The 20,603-nt window shown below is 37.7% G+C and overlaps 1 protein-coding gene across 5 annotated transcripts in view; it reads left to right on the top strand.

The window, feature by feature from the left end:
* LOC128642535 (sulfotransferase 1C1) overlaps nucleotides 1–20,603 on the top strand; it is a 47,011-nt gene that overhangs the window by 21,917 nt on the left and 4,491 nt on the right. For all 5 annotated transcript variants that reach the window (XM_053695316.1, XM_053695319.1, XM_053695317.1 and 2 more), the window contains exons 3-6: nucleotides 7,110–7,290; nucleotides 9,499–9,627; nucleotides 9,702–9,799; nucleotides 12,492–12,618. In XM_053695316.1, coding sequence (XP_053551291.1) covers nucleotides 7,110–7,290; nucleotides 9,499–9,627; nucleotides 9,702–9,799; nucleotides 12,492–12,618 — 535 coding nt within the window. The remainder of the gene's footprint in view (nucleotides 1–7,109; nucleotides 7,291–9,498; nucleotides 9,628–9,701; nucleotides 9,800–12,491; nucleotides 12,619–20,603) is intronic.

Here is a 20,603-nt window from a genome sequence, read left to right on the forward strand (position 1 = left end):
CCACAGACCCCATCCACACTGCCCAGACATGCCCACAGACCACACGTACACTGCCCAGACACGTCCACAGACCCCATCCACACTGCCCAGACATGCCCACAGACCACACGTACACTGCCCAGACACGTCCACAGACCCCATACACACTACCCAGACATGCCCACAGACCACATCTACACTGCCCACACATGCCCATATATCACCCCTAAACTGCCAAGACATGTTCACAGACTACCCCTTAACTACCCAACTATGCCCTTAGACCATCACTGTACTACCGAGCCATGCCCATAGACCACCTTTAAGCCACTCAGCTACACCTACATATCACTCCTGAACTGCCCAGCTACATCCCCTGATACAACCCCCAGACGATCCAGTAACACTTCCATAGTGTGGAAATAATTTTTCAGATGCAAAGTAATTGGCCACAATACCGATATGATAATGTCACTTACACGTTAGCTACTTAGGTTGCATAACATGATTTCACCAACCAGAACATGACATTTTTGCATCAGAATATCCCATTAACGACAGTGAGCTCAGTGATAAGAAGTAAAGCCTGGGTCTGAGAGTTTCACGTCGGCTCTGTGAAACTGCAGGACACAGGAGTGGGAGGAAGTGGGTGTGACCCAGTCAGAGGCCCTTAGCGTATTGTTCTCATCTCATGTACAACTGCCCTTAGTAACCCTTGTGACCATTTAACTGTTAAAGGGACATTAAACACTTTTAGATGGTAATATAAAATGGTAAATCACACACACACATATATATATATATAAAAACTCTGCAATATATTTTCATTATTTATTTGATCCCCTTCACCTGTAATTATATTCTGAAATTGTGAGCTTTTCAGTTCCTGTTAGAAATGGAAGTGCAGAACACTGTTATATTCTACACAACCATTGGCTGCACACTCTAGTGACCTATTTATACCTGTCCCCGATTGGCCACAGCTGAGAAGGTAACCTAAGTTACAACATGGCAGCTCCCAATGTTTTATAGTCACTAGACACTTATTTTGTCAATATTTAACCAGTTAACGAAACTTAAAAAAAAAAAAAAAACATCTACATGATATTCTCAGACTGATATTTTCTTTGAATGCATCCTTCTATCTAGCATTTATTTAGTCTCTATTGTCCCTTTTATTATTATTATTATCGGTTATTTGTAGAGCGCCAACAGATTCCGCCGCGCTTTAATCTGCCAAGTGCCATATAATGCAACGTGTTAAATACATTTTCTAGTTTGTTAAACCAAGTTCTGCATTATTTGACCCTAACTTGCTATGGTCTAGTTCCCATTGCTGTTGTAAACTGTGCAAACTGTTAGTAACAAGTACCTCTATTAAAGGGACAGTAAACATCTTGTAATTACTAGACATTTCTGTTGTGTTGCTATAGAATAACATATCAGCCAAAATCCACCAGCCATTTGCCTTATTTGAAGGAGACAATCTGGGCTTTAGTCTGCAGACAACAAGGCTAGTCACTGTCATAAAGTTAGTATAAAATGCATTGTTTTTTCAGTTTTTAACTGATAAAGCAAGTTATGGACAGATATGTAGCGAAGTTAGGCTGCAGAAGTCAGCAGGTGCATTTCAAGTTCTGAGAATTACAAAACCCAAAATAAATAATGAAAATAAGTTTTTTTTATTGTACATAACTAAACATTGTGGGCCAGATTACAAGTGGAGCGCTATTTAACAGTCCCACTCGAAAGTTAACTGCAATAGACGTAAGCTATTTTGCATGCGTCGGGTTTTGCTCAATTTATGAGTTGAAAGTAAATTGTTTTTGTTGCGCGCAAATGTTAGCACTCCACTCGTAATCTGGCCCTGTGTGTGTGTGTGTGTATGTATGTATGTATATATATATATATATATATATATATATATATATATATATACATATAACAAATATAGCCCAGAAAGGAGTAAAACTATGCAAGTACTGCTCTTTATATTACTGGCAGCCAAGGAGGGGGTTAAACACTGCTCTGTAAAGCACCAAGGTAACATATGTGCTCTGTATTTTACAGTCAGCAAAGGGAATGTAAAAACACTGATCTGTGTGTGTTACTGGCAGTCAAGGGGGTGGGTCAAATCACTGTTGTGTTTGTTACTGGCAGTCAAGGGGGTGGGTCAAATCACTGCTGTGTGTGTTGCCGGCAGTTAAGGGGGTGGGTCAAATCACTGCTGTGTGTGCTACGGACAGTTAATGAGGTGTCAAATCACTGTTGTGTGTGTTACTGGTAGTTAAGGGGGTGGGTCAAATCACTGTTGTGTGTGTTACTGGCAGTTAAGGGGGTGGTTCAAATCACTGTTGTGTGTGTGCTACAGACAGTCAAGGGGTGTCAAATCACTGCTGTGTGTGCTACTGGCAACCAATTGGATACATTCGCTGCTGTGTGTGTGTGTTACTGGTAGTTAAAGCGGTAAAATTAATTATTTGTTGCTGGCATCAAAGGGGATACAATCACGGCTCAGTTGTGAAAAATTTACATAATTGTGACTGAAGGGAGGACTTTGGGCGTAATCATTTAGTTATATCACATCTATCACCTGTGTGACCAAAGGACAGTCTACTGACAATCCAAATGATTAGCCAAACAGCAGCAAATGTTAAACACATACACAGGATCAGTAATACAAAAATGATGTGCTGATAAATTAGCCCATGTTATTTTCACATAAGAATGATCCTTTTAATTGCCAAATCAAACTGATTTGTCATAAACCCATTCTTAACCAAAACAACCAGTTACATCAGGTTGTTAAACAGGCAATGCAAAATGTTTACCTGGGACAAAAGTGAATTTTTACATCAGCACTCAACAGAACCTCTTATAAAATATTAATGACATAATATGTATTTCAACATGCACTGCAGACATTATTTATTTTCCCTGTTTGTTCTTAAAGTGAAAGGCAACCATAGCGTTTTTGAAATGCTAGGGTTGACTCTTGAAACAAATAAAAGGGCACTTTCATTCATATAGTATAAGATACTTCATGCAGAAAGTGCCTTTATTCGTTTTAACCGTTCGCCGTTCTTAGCTGCTACGGCAGCCCACTGGCAAAAAAGTTTTTGCTAAGAGGTGACGTTTTCACCTCTTAGCCAATAGCCGTGAGGTATATCCGGTTTGGCGCCCAGTCTACCATAGCATTTCAAAAACGCTATGGTTGACTTTCACTTTAAAGGGATTGGAAACAGCTAAATTTTCTTTCATTGGTTTGGATAGAACATACGATTTTAAACAGCTTTCCAATTTACTTCTATTTTCACATTTGCTTCATTCTCTTGTTATCCTTTGATGAAGGAACAGCTTTGCACTGCTGGCAGTTAGCTGAACACATACCAGTAAGCTAATCACAAGAGACAAATGTGTGCAGGCACCAATCAGCAGCCAGCTCCCACTAGTGTAGGAAATGTGCGTATTATTTTTCAACAAGGGATGACAAGAGAACAAAGCAAGTTCGAAAATAGAATTGAATTTAAAGTGTCTTAAAATGACATGCTCTATCTGAATCATACACATTTAATTTTGAATTTCCTATCCCTTCAAATACTTCTGAAAATAATCTTTGTTTTACACCCCTAGAGGGGCTCACTTACACTGGGTATAGAACCTGCCACTGATCACATGGAAGGGTAAACTAGACTAGATCCACTGAGCCACATTGACAAAGTGACTCTTGAACTGGAGTTTGGACAGTAGGACTAATGAGACAGCGATTCTTTTCAGTAGCTATCTGAGTGATGTTTAGCAGATTATATTGTTATTAGACATGAATAAATTAGTTTACAAATTTTCGAATCCATTATTCCTATTCAGAATTTTTCATTGTTCCTAAACCGCAGTTCCCCGGCACCGACACTAACTCTAAAATAAAGGTATTAACCCCTAAACCACCGTTCCCCAACACTAACTAAACCTATTAACACCTAAACCGCCGTCCCGAAACATTGCCGACACAAACTCAACTTTGTAACCCCTTAACTGCATGCCCCCCACATCGCCGACATGAGCTAAACCTATTAACCCCTAAACCGCACCCCCCACATCGCCAACACTAACTAAACCTATTAACCCCTAAACCGCCGTCCCGAAACATCGCCGACGCGAACTAAACCTATTTACCCCTAAACCGTATTAAACTATATTAACCCCTAACTTTTAAACCTAACCCTAAACCTAACACCCCCTAACTTTAACATAATTTAAATAGACCTAAATTAAAGTTTAAATTATTAACTAAATAATATAATACCTATTTAAAACTAAACACATACTTTACTTACCTGTGAAATAAAACCTAAGCTAGCTACAATATAGGGGATATTAATATAGTTTAATTTAGCTTATTGCAATGTGGGGGCTGGCGGTTTAGGGGCTAATTAATAGGTTTAGCTAGTGGTGGGGATGTGGTTTAGGGGTTAATAGGTTTAGTTAGTGTCGGCGATGTTTGGGAACTGCGGTTTAGGGGTTAATAGGTTTAGTGTCGGCAATTTCGGGGTTAATAACTATTTTGTAATTTAGTTAGCGGCGGCGATGTGGGGGACAGCGGTTAAGGTGGTGTTAGTGATGTGGGGGGACGGAAATTTAGGGGTTAATAGCTTTATTTAGTGGCAGCGGCTTAACATAATTGCCGGAACATTAGTTAGAAATAACGATTCGGTCCGTAATAAATATTCGGTCCGACATTAATAATAATTCTGTAACGGTTTTGAATGCATCCGAATTTCAAAATTCGGAATGACACGAATAAATTTTGAAACCGAATTACCGACACATACCGAATTATTACGAATGTCTCAAACCGAATTTTTTTACGACCCAAATCGGAACGAAGCAAATCTAATTTTTTCGATTGAGCACAAGTCTAATTGTTATATTATATTGTTTTTATCCATTTTAATACATATTTTTAAGCCTAGATTTGTTCTTTAGTAGCAAACGTTTCCTTTCACTTCCCTTGTATCATGTGACAGCTGTTAACACACTCATATGTATACAGCAATACCTCGTTTTAGTGCACTTTGCTTTATTGCGCTTGCATATATTTACAAATTGAAGGTTTGTGGCACTGTGTCAAGCAGTCTGTCGGTGCTGAATAAAGATATATGCACATATAAAAACATACATTAACATATAAAACACATACACATGAATAAACATATATACACATAAACATATAAAAACACATATAAACACATACACATGAATAAACATATATACACATAAATAAACATATAAACACATACACATGAATAAACATATATACACATAAATAAACATATAAAAACACATATAAACACATACACATGAATAAACATATATACACATAAACATATAAAAACACATATAAACACATACACATGAATAAACATATATACACATAAACATATAAAAACACATAAACACATACACATGAATAAACATAAACATATAAAAACACATATAAACACATACACATGAATAAACATATATACACATAAACATATAAAAACACATATAAACACATACACATGAATAAACATATATACACATAAACATATAAAAACACATATAAACACATACACATGAATAAACATATATACACATAAATAAACATATAAAAACACATAAACACATACACATGAATAAACATATATACACATAAATACATATGAATAAACATATATACACATTAACCTTTTAAAGCCGTTATGCCGTTCCATTCCGTCATAATTAGACTGGGCTTTAAAGCCGTTATGACGGAATGGAACGTCATAACTAACGGCTGTCCTGAAGCCTTCTGTGCTTCAGGGATTTAATCGCGGTCTGGAGGGCGTTCCTAGGATTGTAGGGACGCCCCCCAGATGCGATCCAATAATTGAAATCTCGCGATCGTATGCACGATCGCGTAGTTTCAATTTGTCTACATCGGAACAGTTGTTCCGATGTAGGCACTTTAACCCTGTCACGAAAGGGTTAATGCACATGAATAAACATAAACACATAAACACACATGAATACACATGAATAAACACATTAATAAACATATATAAACACATAAATACACATGAATAAACATATAAACACATTAATAAACATACAGTATATACACATGAATAAACATATATACACATAAATACACATGTTTAAACATATACACACACCTATATACAGTCATGGCCAAAAATATTGGCACCCCTGCATTTCTGTCAGTTAATGCACCACTTCGCCCAGAAAATTGTTGCAATTACAAATGTTTAGGCATTCTCAAGTTTATTTATTTTGTTTGTATTTGTATGACACAAAAAAGTGGAGGAAAAAAAGCCAGACTTTTATCAGACTATGCGTTTCAGGGTCCCGCCCCTTCATTATTCTATCTGAACCTTGAAATTTAATTTTTTACATTAATGTAATTTTAACTCTGGATTGTGAATTGGAAAATCGTGGAACTAGTGGCATAAACATCTCTTCGCCTATTTTAAACTGCCTCTAAGCACAGACGTGCAGTCATAATTTACCTGTAAACTTAAAGGGACATGACACCCACATTTTTTCTTTCATGATTTAGAAAGAGAATGCAATTGTAAACATCTTTCTAATTTACTTATATTATCTAATTTGTTTTATTCTCTTGATATTCTTTGCTGAAAAGCATATCTAGATATGCTCAGCAGCTGGTGATTGGTTGCTGCACATAGAAGCCTCGTGTGATTGGCTCACCATGTGCATTGCTTTTTCTTCAACTAAAGATATCTAAAAAATGAAGCAAAATAAATAATAGAAGTAAATTGTAATGTCGTTTAAATTTCTATTCTCTATCTGAATCATGAAAGAAAAATGTGGGGTTTAGTGACCCTTTAATTTCTATACAATCCTTTATAAAATATTTGGAAAAGCCTGATCTGTTTAAAGTATGTTCTAAAATGGTCCCGTTTATTAACAAAAAAAATGTAAAAATGGGATAATCCATCTTCTAGCATTTATAAATTGTGTTTTTTGTATTTTGTCAACACAAAATGGTGTTTAATATGAGCGTTTATTCTAGTTTTACATCTTGTTTTTTCCATACTCCAAGTAACTTTATCTTCTTTGTGTCACAGATGGAAGAGGATGACTACAATAAGCTCTTGCTTGATGCACCACCTGGACTTTTCTACAGATTCCCGTTGCTGCCAGTACGTGGAGTCCCCCTCATGAAACCCATCGTAGAAAACTGGGAGAAGATTGAGGCTTTTCAAGCCAAACCAGATGACCTTCTAATAGCCACTTATCCCAAGGCAGGTAAGTCAGCCATATTCCCTTGACTCTCTGTCTTCACTGCCTTTTCTGTTGCATATTTTCTGTTAGTATCTTGGGACATTTTTATGACTTCTATAGAAAGTTTTAACGTTACTGTGACTGGAATGTCGTAGGCAGAGATCTTGTCTATACCAGTATCTTACCATGCCTAGAGCAAACTGTCATGCATATTGTGTGATTTCACGGTTTTGGGTGTAGTCTACACTTCTCTAGAAAAAGTCCTGGTTTCTAAAGTGAAACCAGAAACTTTCCCAACTCTGCCCACACTCCTAACATGCCCACACAATGACCCTGCCCATACTCCACCTGATCCTGCCTCCCAAACACTCATGATTCCACCCCTGCTTATAATGGTTTCACGTACAAATCAGAACTCCACCTACAAGCCTCCCTAAGTGTTACTGCACCGTTTGAGTGGTTAGACAGGCTGGAGCACATGGTGGAAAGAGAGTGGAATATAGACGTTGCATACAAGAGGCTACTGCAAAAGGCCAGGGAATTTAACTACCGAGAAGAAGTATAATATGTATTTGGCAAGATAGGTTCTAAGTGTCAGAGAGAAAGAGGGAGCTGGGGCAGGAGAGCTCAGTCCTTGGAATCACAAAGTCAGAGGGTGAAGCAGTTGATGTTCACCCACCCAGGTGTCGAACCCCAGGAGTTATGTAACAAGGGACTGCAAGTAACCAGCATTACACCCACTGCCTGAAGCTTTCAAGCACAACTGTTAGAAACTGTGCAAGATGTAAAAGACAAATTGCCCTTCACAGATGGTTTCAATGATGCTGCCCTGAGACTTCTTAGGGAGTCTAATGCTATTGTGCTATGTAAGGAAGTCCTCACAGAGGCTGCAACCTCTTTTTTTTAAATCAGATCCAGAATGTTAGTCATATTTTAGATGGCGTTTAATTAATCAGATGTAATGAAGATGCGCTATAACTTGCTTTTATGACATTTAAATACCCTGTGTTCTCCGCAGCCCACTTCAAAAGTCAATTTTTTGTGAGCTAAAGATTTGAATTGTTATCCAATCAGCGCTCTAGCTACAACAAAAGTGCCATATGAGGAGACTGCTGATTGGACAACTATTCAAACTTTTAGCTCACCGAAAAATGGACTTTTGAAGTGGGCAGAGGAGTGCAGGGTATTTGAATTTTTATATCTATATTAAAAGCAGATTATAGCGCAACTTCATTACATCTAATGAATTAAACTTCATCTAAAATATCACTAATATTGCTGAACTGATTTTAAAAAGGTGAGAGTTTATCATCACTAAAGTTATCCAGATCTTACGTAACAAAACAAAAGCACAAATGTAAGATGCTGCTATAGGAAAATGCTCTTTTGCTTGCCTATACCTATGTGTTTAAGCCATGTAAAGAGGTGAACCAATATAGTTAAAGTCATCTCTTGTTCAGCCACCACTAGCCTGGAGTTGAACACTCACTGAGCCAATCATTAGTGACACGGATAGCTGCTTATCACTGTACGTATTCATCTCAGATAGAATAGTGCATTGTCGCTGTGGAGTGGATGATCTAAAGATCTCTGCGCCGGTAAAGCAAAGTCTCGTTAGTACTGTGAGGTCTCAAAGAATTCTAGAAATGTTAGCCTGAGAGCGGATTATCTCGCTATGCAGGAATATACAAGAGAAACATATATGACAATTTAATGCTAAAATAAAATACATAAGATTTAGTGTGGTTTTTGATTATCAGGTCCTAGGTGTTTGATAGCGCCAATAACAGATCTATTACAAGAGCAGAGCACCAATAAATCTTTATTTATAAAGATGAGTTCAGTTGCACTTCTGTCCTAATATATCAGGAGGGTAATTTGCACGTTTCTAGTTGGATCTATGGGACCCATTGAAGGATGCCCAAACAGCAGCCGTGTCCAGCCCACTCTTAGATACCGTGAGACCCATTTTACACAATTCTAAGGCTTTACTAACCAAACCTAAATAACAACAACATAAAACCCGGATTTGATTCCTATATTATGCTGCATTTGTCTGTTCTACTTATCTAGTAATGTAGGGAAATCTACCCTACACACAACTCTCAGTGCAAGTTCATATAATTGTTCCATGAGAACCTGACACAAAGCTTAGTCAGATCTTGCAGAGAGCTTTAATGTATCTAGACCATCGTGTCTTCATTTTTATTCTCCTCTCCTCTTGCTATCTAGGTACCACATGGATGCAGGAGATAGTGGATTCCATCATGAACGATGGAGATATAGAAAAAGCCAAGCGTGCCCCAACTCATGTACGCAGCCCTTTCCTGGAGATCTCCTCTCCCCCTCCTGTCCCAAGTGGTGAGTAGGTTCCTTGACCTTTGGTCCCAGCATCACTCTGACCTGGATATTTATGCCATATCTTTGTCTTAAAGGGATTGAAGTGTTGGAAAAAACTCCTTCCCCACGACTTATAAAAACTCACCTGCCATATGAATTGATTCCAAAATCCTTCTGGGAACAAGACTGCAAGGTACAAGGAGGGAAGAGGTGTGAGAATGAGTCAGGGAAAATAAAATGGATGATGGTGAAATACAATAAACAAGACAGAGAAACTCAGGGGTCAAGTCGAGTGGGAACTCATGGGAACGGAATTTCTGCACTATTTTTGCAGATTTACTAAAGTGCAGACGGACACAATACGATGTAGCGTATGATGTCCACCACACATCAATAAATGCCGACAGCATACGCTGTCGGCATTTATCATTGCACAAGCAGTTTTAGTGAACTGCTTGTGCAATGTTGCCCCCTGCAGATTCGCTGCCAATCAACCGCTAGCAGGGGGTGTTAATCAGCCCGATCGTATAAGATCGGGCAGATTGAAGACCGCAGTCTCAGAGGCAGCAGGCAAACTCTAAAGACCGCTGCTTCATAACTGCTGTTTCCAGCTAAACTAAAGGCTTGCGCGAAAACAGGGGCATCAAGCTCCATTTAGAGCTTGATCATTCGGCCCCTATGGACAGAGAACAGTAACACTTCAATAAACACTGCTGCTGGTGGGAGGAGCTGGAGCACAGTCTGGTTAGAGGGATAGTGAGATCCTCTAGTAATGGGCAGTAACATTTCTGTGTGGCTTTCTCTGGGGTCAGCAGAAATAGGACTATTGCACCTTAAATGGGTGAGACTCTGTGACAGAGGAGGATTATCAGGCCCAAAGCAACCATTCAACCCTTCATTAGATTTAATTTGCTTTCATTAACCAAACTGTATAGATTATGTGTATATTACAGTGTGTAATATATATATATTTGTGAGGGGGTGGAAGTTTTGGTGAGTTCCCACACTTTATTTTTGTAGGACTTGACCCCTGCAGAAACTAAGTACATATTGAAGACAGAGAATGGAGAAAGACCAGAAACACTGTTGTATTAATAGTATGGGAGGATAAGGTCATGAGATATTCTGATTAAAGGGACATGAAACCCTACTACTACTACTGAGAATTAGAGATTTCAGAGCTAAAAATGGCAAAATAAATAATGTGCATTGCAAAGTTGCTTCATTGCACAAAACTAAACATTTTGTACAAAAATCTCAAGATGTTTATTGTCCCTTTAAAGGGACATTATACATTAGATTTTTCTTTGCATATGTGTTTTGTAGATCAATTTATATAGCCCATACAGATTTATTTTTTTTAATATATAGTTTTGCTTATTTTTTAAATAACATTGCTCTGATTTTCAGACTCCTAACCAAGCCCCAAAGTTTTAGGAGAATACTGACGTATACCTACTCCAGCTTGCTCCTGTTTGTGTGAAGGGTCTTTTCATATGCAAAGGAAGGGGGGGGGGAGTGTTTGATATTTCCCACTTGCAGTGGGTGTTCCAGTAACCTTTTAAACAGAGCTAAACTGGAAGCTTTTAAGTAAGTTTGTAAACTGTTTTATACTGGATTTTTAAATCAGTATCTGTGCATATTATTCTTTTTAGTAGTGTCTATTACATGCAGTTATATGAAAATTGGTGTATACTGTCCTTTTAAGGTATTAAAAAAACATGTAGGATAAAGGCGTAGAAATCAGGACAAGGGTTTGGTTTAAAAAGAGAATCAGAACAATAGAAACTAGGAGATAAACATATTGCAAGAGTGTGTGTTACAGTAATATGTTCAGGGAAAGAGAGTATATGTGATTCACAAATACAGAGTGGGTACAGATAAACACACATGTATATAAGGGTAGGGTATTTGTAATATAGACACACGCACACAGGAGTAGTGTAGTTGAAGTATAGATATACACACATGTAGGGTAGTGAATTTGGAGTATAGATATACACACATACTATAGTGCATTTGGAGTATATTCACAGATGTAGGTTAGTGTATTTGGGAGTATAGATATACACAAACAGTGCAGTGTATTTGGAGTTTAGATATACACACATGTAGGGTAGTGTATTTGGGAGTATATATATATATATATATATATATATACACACACACACACAAATAGTGTAGTGTATATACACAAACAGTGTAATGTATTTACACACACGTAGGATATATTGGAACATACATATACACACATGTAGGGTAGTGTATTTGGAGTTTAGATATACACACATGTAGGGTAATGTAGTTGGAGTATAGATACACACATGTAGGGTAGTGTATTTAGGAGCATAGATATACACAAACAGTGTAGTGTATTTACACACACATGTAGTGTAGTTGGAGTATAGATACACACACGTAGGGTAGTGTTGTTGGAGTATAGATAAATGTAGGGTAGTTGGAGTATAGATACATGTAGTTTAGGGTAGTTGGAGTATAGATACACACATGCATGGTAATGTAGTTGGAGTATAGATATACACACATGTAGTGACTGTAGTTGGAATATAGATATACACACATGTAGTGTAGTTGGAATATAAATATACACACACATGTAGGGTATTGTATTTGCAACATACAGGTGAAACTTGAAAAATTAGAATATTGTGCAAAAGATCATTTATTTCACTAATGCAACTTAAAAGGTGAAGCTAATATATGAGATAGACTCATTACATGCAAAGCAAGATAGTTCAAGCCGTGATTTGTCATAATAGTGATGATTATGGCTTACAGCATTTGTAATGATGTGTTATATGCAGATGGGGACAGTATGGGTGATAACTATGAAGACCTCAGACTTTTTTCTCTCCCCTCCACAGGTGATATATGTTGCCCGCAATGCAAAGGACAATGCTGTGTCATATTACTTTTTTGACAAGATGAATAAAACCCAGCCAGATCCTGGCACATGGGAGCAGTACACGGAATGCTTCCTGCAAGGAGAAAGTATGTTCCTGGATCAGACTAGCTGAGACTCCGGGAGTGATAAGCTGATAGACAGAAAATATACAGCATACAATTCATATTAGAAACACAAAGAACAACCGAGGCCCAGACCCTGGGAGTCACTATAACATAACAGCCGCAGTACCTTTGTTGCCGTTATCTATGGTAGCCTTTTATCATAGCTCTTTTTAAAAAAGTGACACCTCCAGCTTTTCAACACCCTACCACTTTAAATCACACCCCTGTCTAGCACAATTAACCTTAACTATCGGCTAACCTGCCCCTTAACACAATTACACATCTACATGATCACCACCACCTCCATTAGCATCATATGACACCCACCAACTAAATTCTGCCAACAGTAAATAAAAACACCTCTTTAAATAAACCCTAACCCCCTTTACAAGAAATCTAGTAAAGCAAAAAGTCTTTGTTCTGTGTATCTCCACTAGAAATCCGCCTTATCTTGATCCTTACTGTATTCAAGCACTACTTTGAGGAACCATCCCATATGTAAATTTATTTTTCCAGTGGTGATTGGTTAAGCTAATTAACCAATAAGGTATTAGGATATCGAACCTCTTTCAAAATTAAGCATGGCCACTATGAAGTGAAATCTGGATGTATTTAGTGTAACTTCTGATGCCACAGAATTTTCTTTTTATTTGAAGGACTTCAATATTTATAGCAATTTATTTCAGTGTGTTCCAAGACAAATAAAGAATGAGGTAAGTGGAAGGTTGGTGACCCATAGCATGTGTATGTATATATATATATACACACTGTACACTATATATGTCTGTGTGTATGGTTTAGGTTTACCATACTGTTCAATGTTAAACCCTGTTTCTTCTGTTATGTGTGATCAGTCCACGGGTCATCATTACTTCTGGGATATTATCTGCTCCCCTACAGGAAGTGCAAGAGGATTCACCCAGCAGAGTTGCTATATAGCTCCTCCCCTCTACGTCACCTCCAGTCATTCTCTTGCACCCAAAGACTAGATAGGAGGTGTGAGAGGACTATGGTGATTATACTTAGTTTTTATAACTTCAATCAAAAGTTTGTTATTTTACAATAGCACCGGAGCGTGTTATTACTTCTCTGGCAGAGTTTGAAGAAGAATCTACCAGAGTTTTTCTTATGATTTTAACCGGAGTAGTTAAGATCATATTGCTGTTTCTCGGCCATCTGAGGGAGGTAAAAGCTTCAGATCAGGGGACAGCGGGCAGTTGAATCTGCATTGAGGTATGTAGCAGTTTTTATTTTCTGAATGGAATTGATGAGAAAATCCTGCCATACCGTTATAATGACATGTATGTAAGTATTCTGGGGATGGTATTTCACCGGAATTACTCTGTAAAAGTACATTAAACCTTTTTATAGGTATTTAATTCATGTTAAACGTTTTTGCTGGAATGTAGAATCGTTTGCATTTCTGAGGTACTGAGTGAATAAATATTTGGGCATTATTTTTCCACTTGGCAGTTTGCTTGTTTTGATTATGACAGTTTCGTTTCTCTCTCACTGCTGTGTGTGAGGGGGAGGGGCCGTTTTTGGCGCTCTTTGCTACGCATCAAAAATTTCCAGTCAGTTACTCTTGTATTTTCTGCATGATCCGGTTCAGCTCTTTACCTAAGGTTGTCTCTAACAGGAATATCAATCAAGAGATTGTTGTTCCATCCTTGTGTCCAAATCCTTCTTCAAAGAAGGAACGTCTTCTACACAATCTGGATGTAGTTCGTGCCCTCAAGTTCTACTTGCAGGCAACTAAAGATTTTCGCCAAACTTCTTCCCTGTTTGTCGTTTATTCTGGACAGAGGAGAGGTCAAAAAGCTTCTGCTACCTCTCTCTCTTTTTGGCTTCGTAGCATAATACGTTTAGCCTATGAGACTGCTGGACAGCAGCCTCCTGAAAGAATTACAGCTCATTCCACTAGAGCTGTGGCTTCCACTTGGGCCTTTAAGAATGAGGCCTCTGTTGAACAGATTTGCAAGGCTGCAACTTGGTCTTCGCTTCATACTTTTTCCAAATTTTACAAATTTGACACTTTTGCTTCTTCGGAGGCTATTTTTGGGAGAAAGGTTCTTCAGGCAGTGGTTCCTTCTGTATAATGAGCCTGCCTATCCCTCCCGTCATCTGTGTACTTTTGCTTTGGTATTGGTATCCCAGAAGTAATGATGACCCGTGGACTGATCACACATAACAGAAGAAAACATAATTTATGCTTACCTGATAAATTCCTTTCTTCTGTTGTGTGATCAGTCCACGGCCCGCCCTGTTTTTTTAAGGCAGGTAAATATTTTTTAAATTATAATTCAGTCACCACTACACCCTTGGCTTCTCCTTTCTCGTTGGTCTTTGGTCGAATGACTGGAGGTGACGTAGAGGGGAGGAGCTATATAGCAACTCTGCTGGGTGAATCCTCTTGCACTTCCTGTAGGGGAGCAGATAATATCCCAGAAGTAATGATGACCCGTGGACTGATCACACAACAGAAGAAAGGAATTTATCAGGTAAGCATAAATTATGTTTTTTCCAGTGCTTGTAACTTTGGATTGTGAATATGAATTTCTTTGAAAACTGGCAGTTTTCTGGGCACCTTTAGTGACTGGAAACGCTGAAGAGTTTAAAGGGACATAAAACCCATTTTTTTTTCTTTCATGATTCAGATAGAGCACACAATTTTAAACAACTTTCCAATTTACTTCAGTAATCAAATTTTCTTCATTTCTTGTTATCCTTTGTTGAAAATGAGGGCTATAAGCTCAGGAGTCTGCACATGTCTGCAGCACTATATGGCAGCAGATTTGCAACAATGTTATACATTAGCAAGAGCACTAGATGGCAGCAGTTGTACAATGTTATACATTAGCAAGAGCACTAGATGACAGCAGTTGTACAATGTTATACATTAGCAAGAGCACTAGATGACAGCAGTTGTACAATGTTATACATTAGCAAGAGCACTAGATGACAGCAGTTGTACAATGTTATACATTAGCAAGAGCACTAGATGACAGCAGTTGTACAATGTTATACATTAGCAAGAGCACTAGATGGCAGCAGTTGTACAATGTTATACATTAGCAAGAGCACTAGATGACAGCAGTTGTACAATGTTATACATTAGCAAGAGCACTAGATGACAGCAGTTGTACAATGTTATACATTAGCAAGAGCACTAGATGGCAGCAGTTGTACAATGTTATACATTAGCAAGAGCACTAGATGGCAGCAGTTGTACAATGTTATACATTAGCAAGAGCACTAGATGACAGCAGTTGTACAATGTTATACATTAGCAAGAGCACTAGATGACAGCAGTTGTACAATGTTATACATTAGCAAGAGCACTAGATGGCAGCAGTTGTACAATGTTATACATTAGCAAGAGCACTAGATGGCAGCAGTTGTACAATGTTATACATTAGCAAGAGCACTAGATGACAGCAGTTGTACAATGTTATACATTAGCGGGAGTACTAGATGACAGCAGCTTTATAACAATGTTATACATTAGCAAGAGCACTAGATGACAGCAGTTGTACAATGTTATACATTAGCAAGAGCACTAGATGACAGCAGTTGTACAATGTTATACATTAGCAAGAGCACTAGATGACAGCAGTTGTACAATGTTATACATTAGCAAGAGCACTAGATGACAGCAGTTGTACAATGTTATACATTAGCAGGAGTACTAGATGACAGCAGCTTTATAACAATGTTATACATTAGCAAGAGAACTAGATGACAGCAGTTGTACAATGTTATACATTAGCAAGAGCACTAGATGACAGCAGTTGTACAATGTTATACATTAGCAAGAGCACTAGATGACAGCACTATTTCCTGTTATGTAGTACTAATGTTATACATTAGCAAGAGCACTAGATGGCAGCACTATTTCCTGTCATGCAGTACTGTTATACATTAGCAAGAGCACTAGATGGCAGCACTATTTCCTGTCATGTAGTACTAATGTTATACATTAGCAAGAGCACTAGATGGCAGCACTATTGCCTGTCATATAGTACTAATGTTATACATTAGCAAGAGCACTAGATGGCAGCACTATTGCCTGTCATGTAGTACTAATGTTATACATTAGCAAGAGCACTAGATGGCAGCACTATTGCCTGTCATGTAGTACTAATGTTATACATTAGCAAGAGCACTAGATGGCAACACTATTGCCTGTCATGTAGTACTAATGTTATACATTAGCAAGAGCACTAGATGGTAGCACTATTGCCTGTCATGTAGTACTAATGTTATACATTAGCAAGAGCACTAGATGGCAGCACTATTTCCTGTCATGTAGTACTAATGTTATACATTAGCAAGAGCACTAGATGGCAGCACTAATGCTATACATTAGCAAGAGCACTAGATGGCAGCACTATTTCCTGTCATGTAGTACTATTGTTATACATTAGCAAGAGCACTAGATGACAGCAGTTGTACAATGTTATACATTAGCAAGAGCACTAGATGGCAGCAGTTGTACAATGTTATACATTAGCAAGAGCACTAGATGACAGCAGTTGTACAATGTTATACATTAGCAAGAGCACTAGATGACAGCAGTTGTACAATGTTATACATTAGCAAGAGCACTAGATGGCAGCAGTTGTACAATGTTATACATTAGCAAGAGCACTAGATGGCAGCAGTTGTACAATGTTATACATTAGCAAGAGCACTAGATGACAGCAGTTGTACAATGTTATACATTAGCAAGAGCACTAGATGGCAGCAGTTGTACAATGTTATACATTAGCAAGAGCACTAGATGGCAGCAGTTGTACAATGTTATACATTAGCAAGAGCACTAGATGACAGCAGTTGTACAATGTTATACATTAGCAGGAGTACTAGATGACAGCAGCTTTATAACAATGTTATACATTAGCAAGAGCACTAGATGACAGCAGTTGTACAATGTTATACATTAGCAAGAGCACTAGATGACAGCAGTTGTACAATGTTATACATTAGCAAGAGCACTAGATGACAGCAGTTGTACAATGTTATACTGTTTATACATTAGCAGGAGTACTAGATGACAGCAGCTTTATAACAATGTTATACATTAGCAAGAGCACTAGATGACAGCAGTTGTACAATGTTATACATTAGCAAGAGCACTAGATGACAGCAGTTGTACAATGTTATACATTAGCAAGAGCACTAGATGACAGCAGTTGTACAATGTTATACATTAGCAAGAGCACTAGATGACAGCACTATTTCCTGTTATGTAGTACTAATGTTATACATTAGCAAGAGCACTAGATGGCAGCACTATTTCCTGTCATGCAGTACTGTTATACATTAGCAAGAGCACTAGATGGCAGCACTATTTCCTGTCATGTAGTACTAATGTTATACATTAGCAAGAGCACTAGATGGCAGCACTATTGCCTGTCATGTAGTACTAATGTTATACATTAGCAAGAGCACTAGATGGCAACACTATTGCCTGTCATGTAGTACTAATGTTATACATTAGCAAGAGCACTAGATGGCAGCACTATTGCCTGTCATGTAGTACTAATGTTATACATTAGCAAGAGCACTAGATGGCAACACTATTGCCTGTCATGTAGTACTAATGTTATACATTAGCAAGAGCACTAGATGGCAGCACTATTTCCTGTCATGTAGTACTAATGCTATACATTAGCAAGAGCACTAGATGGCAGCACTATTTCCTGTCATGTAGTACTATTGTTATACATTAGCAAGAGCACTAGATGGCAGCACTATTTCCGGTCATGTAGTACTAATGTTATACATTAGCAAGAGCACTAGATGGCAGCACTATTTCCGGTCATGTAGTACTAATGTTATACATTAGCAAGAGCACTAGATGGCAGCACTATTTCCGGTCATGTAGTACTAATGTTATACATTAGCAAGAGCACTAGATGGCAGCACTATTTCCTGTCATGTAGTACTAATGTTATACATTAGCAAGAGCACTAGATGGCAGCACTATTTCCTGTCATGTAGTACTGTTATACATTAGCAAGAGCACTAGATGACAGCACTATTTCTTGTCATGTAGTACTATTGTTATACATTAAAAAGAGCACTATATGACAGCAGTTGTACAATGTTATACATTAGCAAGAGCACCAGATGGCAGCAGTTTTATAATAATGTTATACATTAGCAAGAGCACTAGATGGCAGCACTATTTCTTGTCATGTAGTACTAATGTTATACATTAAAAAGAGCACTATATGACAGCAGTTGTACAATGTTATACATTAGCAAGAGCACTAGATGGCAGCAGTTGTACAATGTTATTCCTTAGCAAGAGCACTAGATGACAGCAGTTGTACAATGTTATACATTAGCAAGAGCACTAGATGACAGCAGTTGTACAATGTTATACATTAGCAGGAGTACTAGATGACAGCAGCTTTATAACAATGTTATACATTAGCAAGAGCACTAGATGACAGCAGTTGTACAATGTTATACATTAGCAAGAGCACTAGATGGCAGCAGTTTTATAACAATGTTATACATTAGCAAGAGCACTAGATGGCAGCAGTTTTATAACAATGTTATACATTAGCAAGAGCACTAGATGACAGCAGTTGTACAATGTTATACATTAGCAAGAGCACTAGATGACAGCAGTTGTACAATGTTATACATTAGCAAGAGAACTAGATGGCAGCACTATTTCTTGTCATGTAGTGCTTCAGGCATGTGCACGCTACCTACCTAGGTATCTCTGCAACTAAGAATAACATGATAAAGCAAATTTGATAATAGAATAGGGAACTTTTTTTAAATTGTATTCTCTATCTGAATAATGAAAGACATTTTTTGGGTTAAACGTCCCTTTAAGTAAATTGGTTCAGTATTTTTGGATTCATTAAGTGTTGAAACATTAAAAGTGACAAGCTACAGCTACAACGCATGCACTACTGCAGGGGTTGCTGAGATTAAGGTTTAACTCCTTAATGAACATGACATACCCTGTAGGTCGCTGGTTGTTTTCTTGGTTATAATTGCGTTAGTCCCATAGAGGGTACGTCACTGGTCCTTAAGGGGTTAAAGCCCCTTATTTTGATAAGGCTCATGTATCCGCAGTAGAAGTGCACAGCTTAAAAAAATAATGAAGACACGCTCAGTTACACCAGAGGATTGTAGGAATTCTCAGATATTGGTCTGTATGGTTCTGTAGCCTTGAAGACATTACCGGCATTACGCTGAAACAATACACACATCACATTGCACAGATGTTTTACAATAAAAACTAAACAGTTTCCAATCACATGTTAAAAAAAAAAAAAAACAAACCCCCAAAAAAACACAAAATTGGAAATTTTAAATTACAACTACCTATAAATATATTGGATTATATTAGCACATTTCAGAAATTCTATACTTTTTAATGTTTGATTATGACCTTTCCTAGTTTTTATGTTGTTGTTGTAAAAAAAATGTATGTGTGTGCACGTACTATAGTATCTGTGTGTAGTGTGCACGTACTATAGTATCTGTGTGTAGTGTGCACGTACTAATCTAATTAGATACTAAAAGGAAGTAAAAATATAGATAAAGGGGAATTAGTTGATGTGATATACTTGGATTTGGCAAAGGCGTTTGATACAATACACAAATTAAGGGACTGGAAATAGCTGAAAATGTTAGCTCATGGATAAAAGACTGGGAGCAATGAGTAGTAGTGAATGAATCATACTCAGATTGGACAAAGGCAATTAGTGAAGTACCCCAGGGATCAGTACTGGGCCCTGTTCTTTTTAATATTTTTATTAAAGTGAATTTAAATTTTAATGAACGAGTGCCCGGTTTTTAAAAATACTATTAAAAATAGGGGCACTTTTATTCATTAAAATTTACATTGAAGCGGAATATTTAAAAAAAAAAAAGAAACCCATACCGGCGATTCTCTGCCCGCTTCTTATGCTATACTTAGCATATCGATGACC

The sequence above is a fragment of the Bombina bombina genome, chromosome 11 (assembly GCF_027579735.1).
Source record: "Bombina bombina isolate aBomBom1 chromosome 11, aBomBom1.pri, whole genome shotgun sequence".
NCBI lineage: Eukaryota > Metazoa > Chordata > Amphibia > Anura > Bombinatoridae > Bombina > Bombina bombina.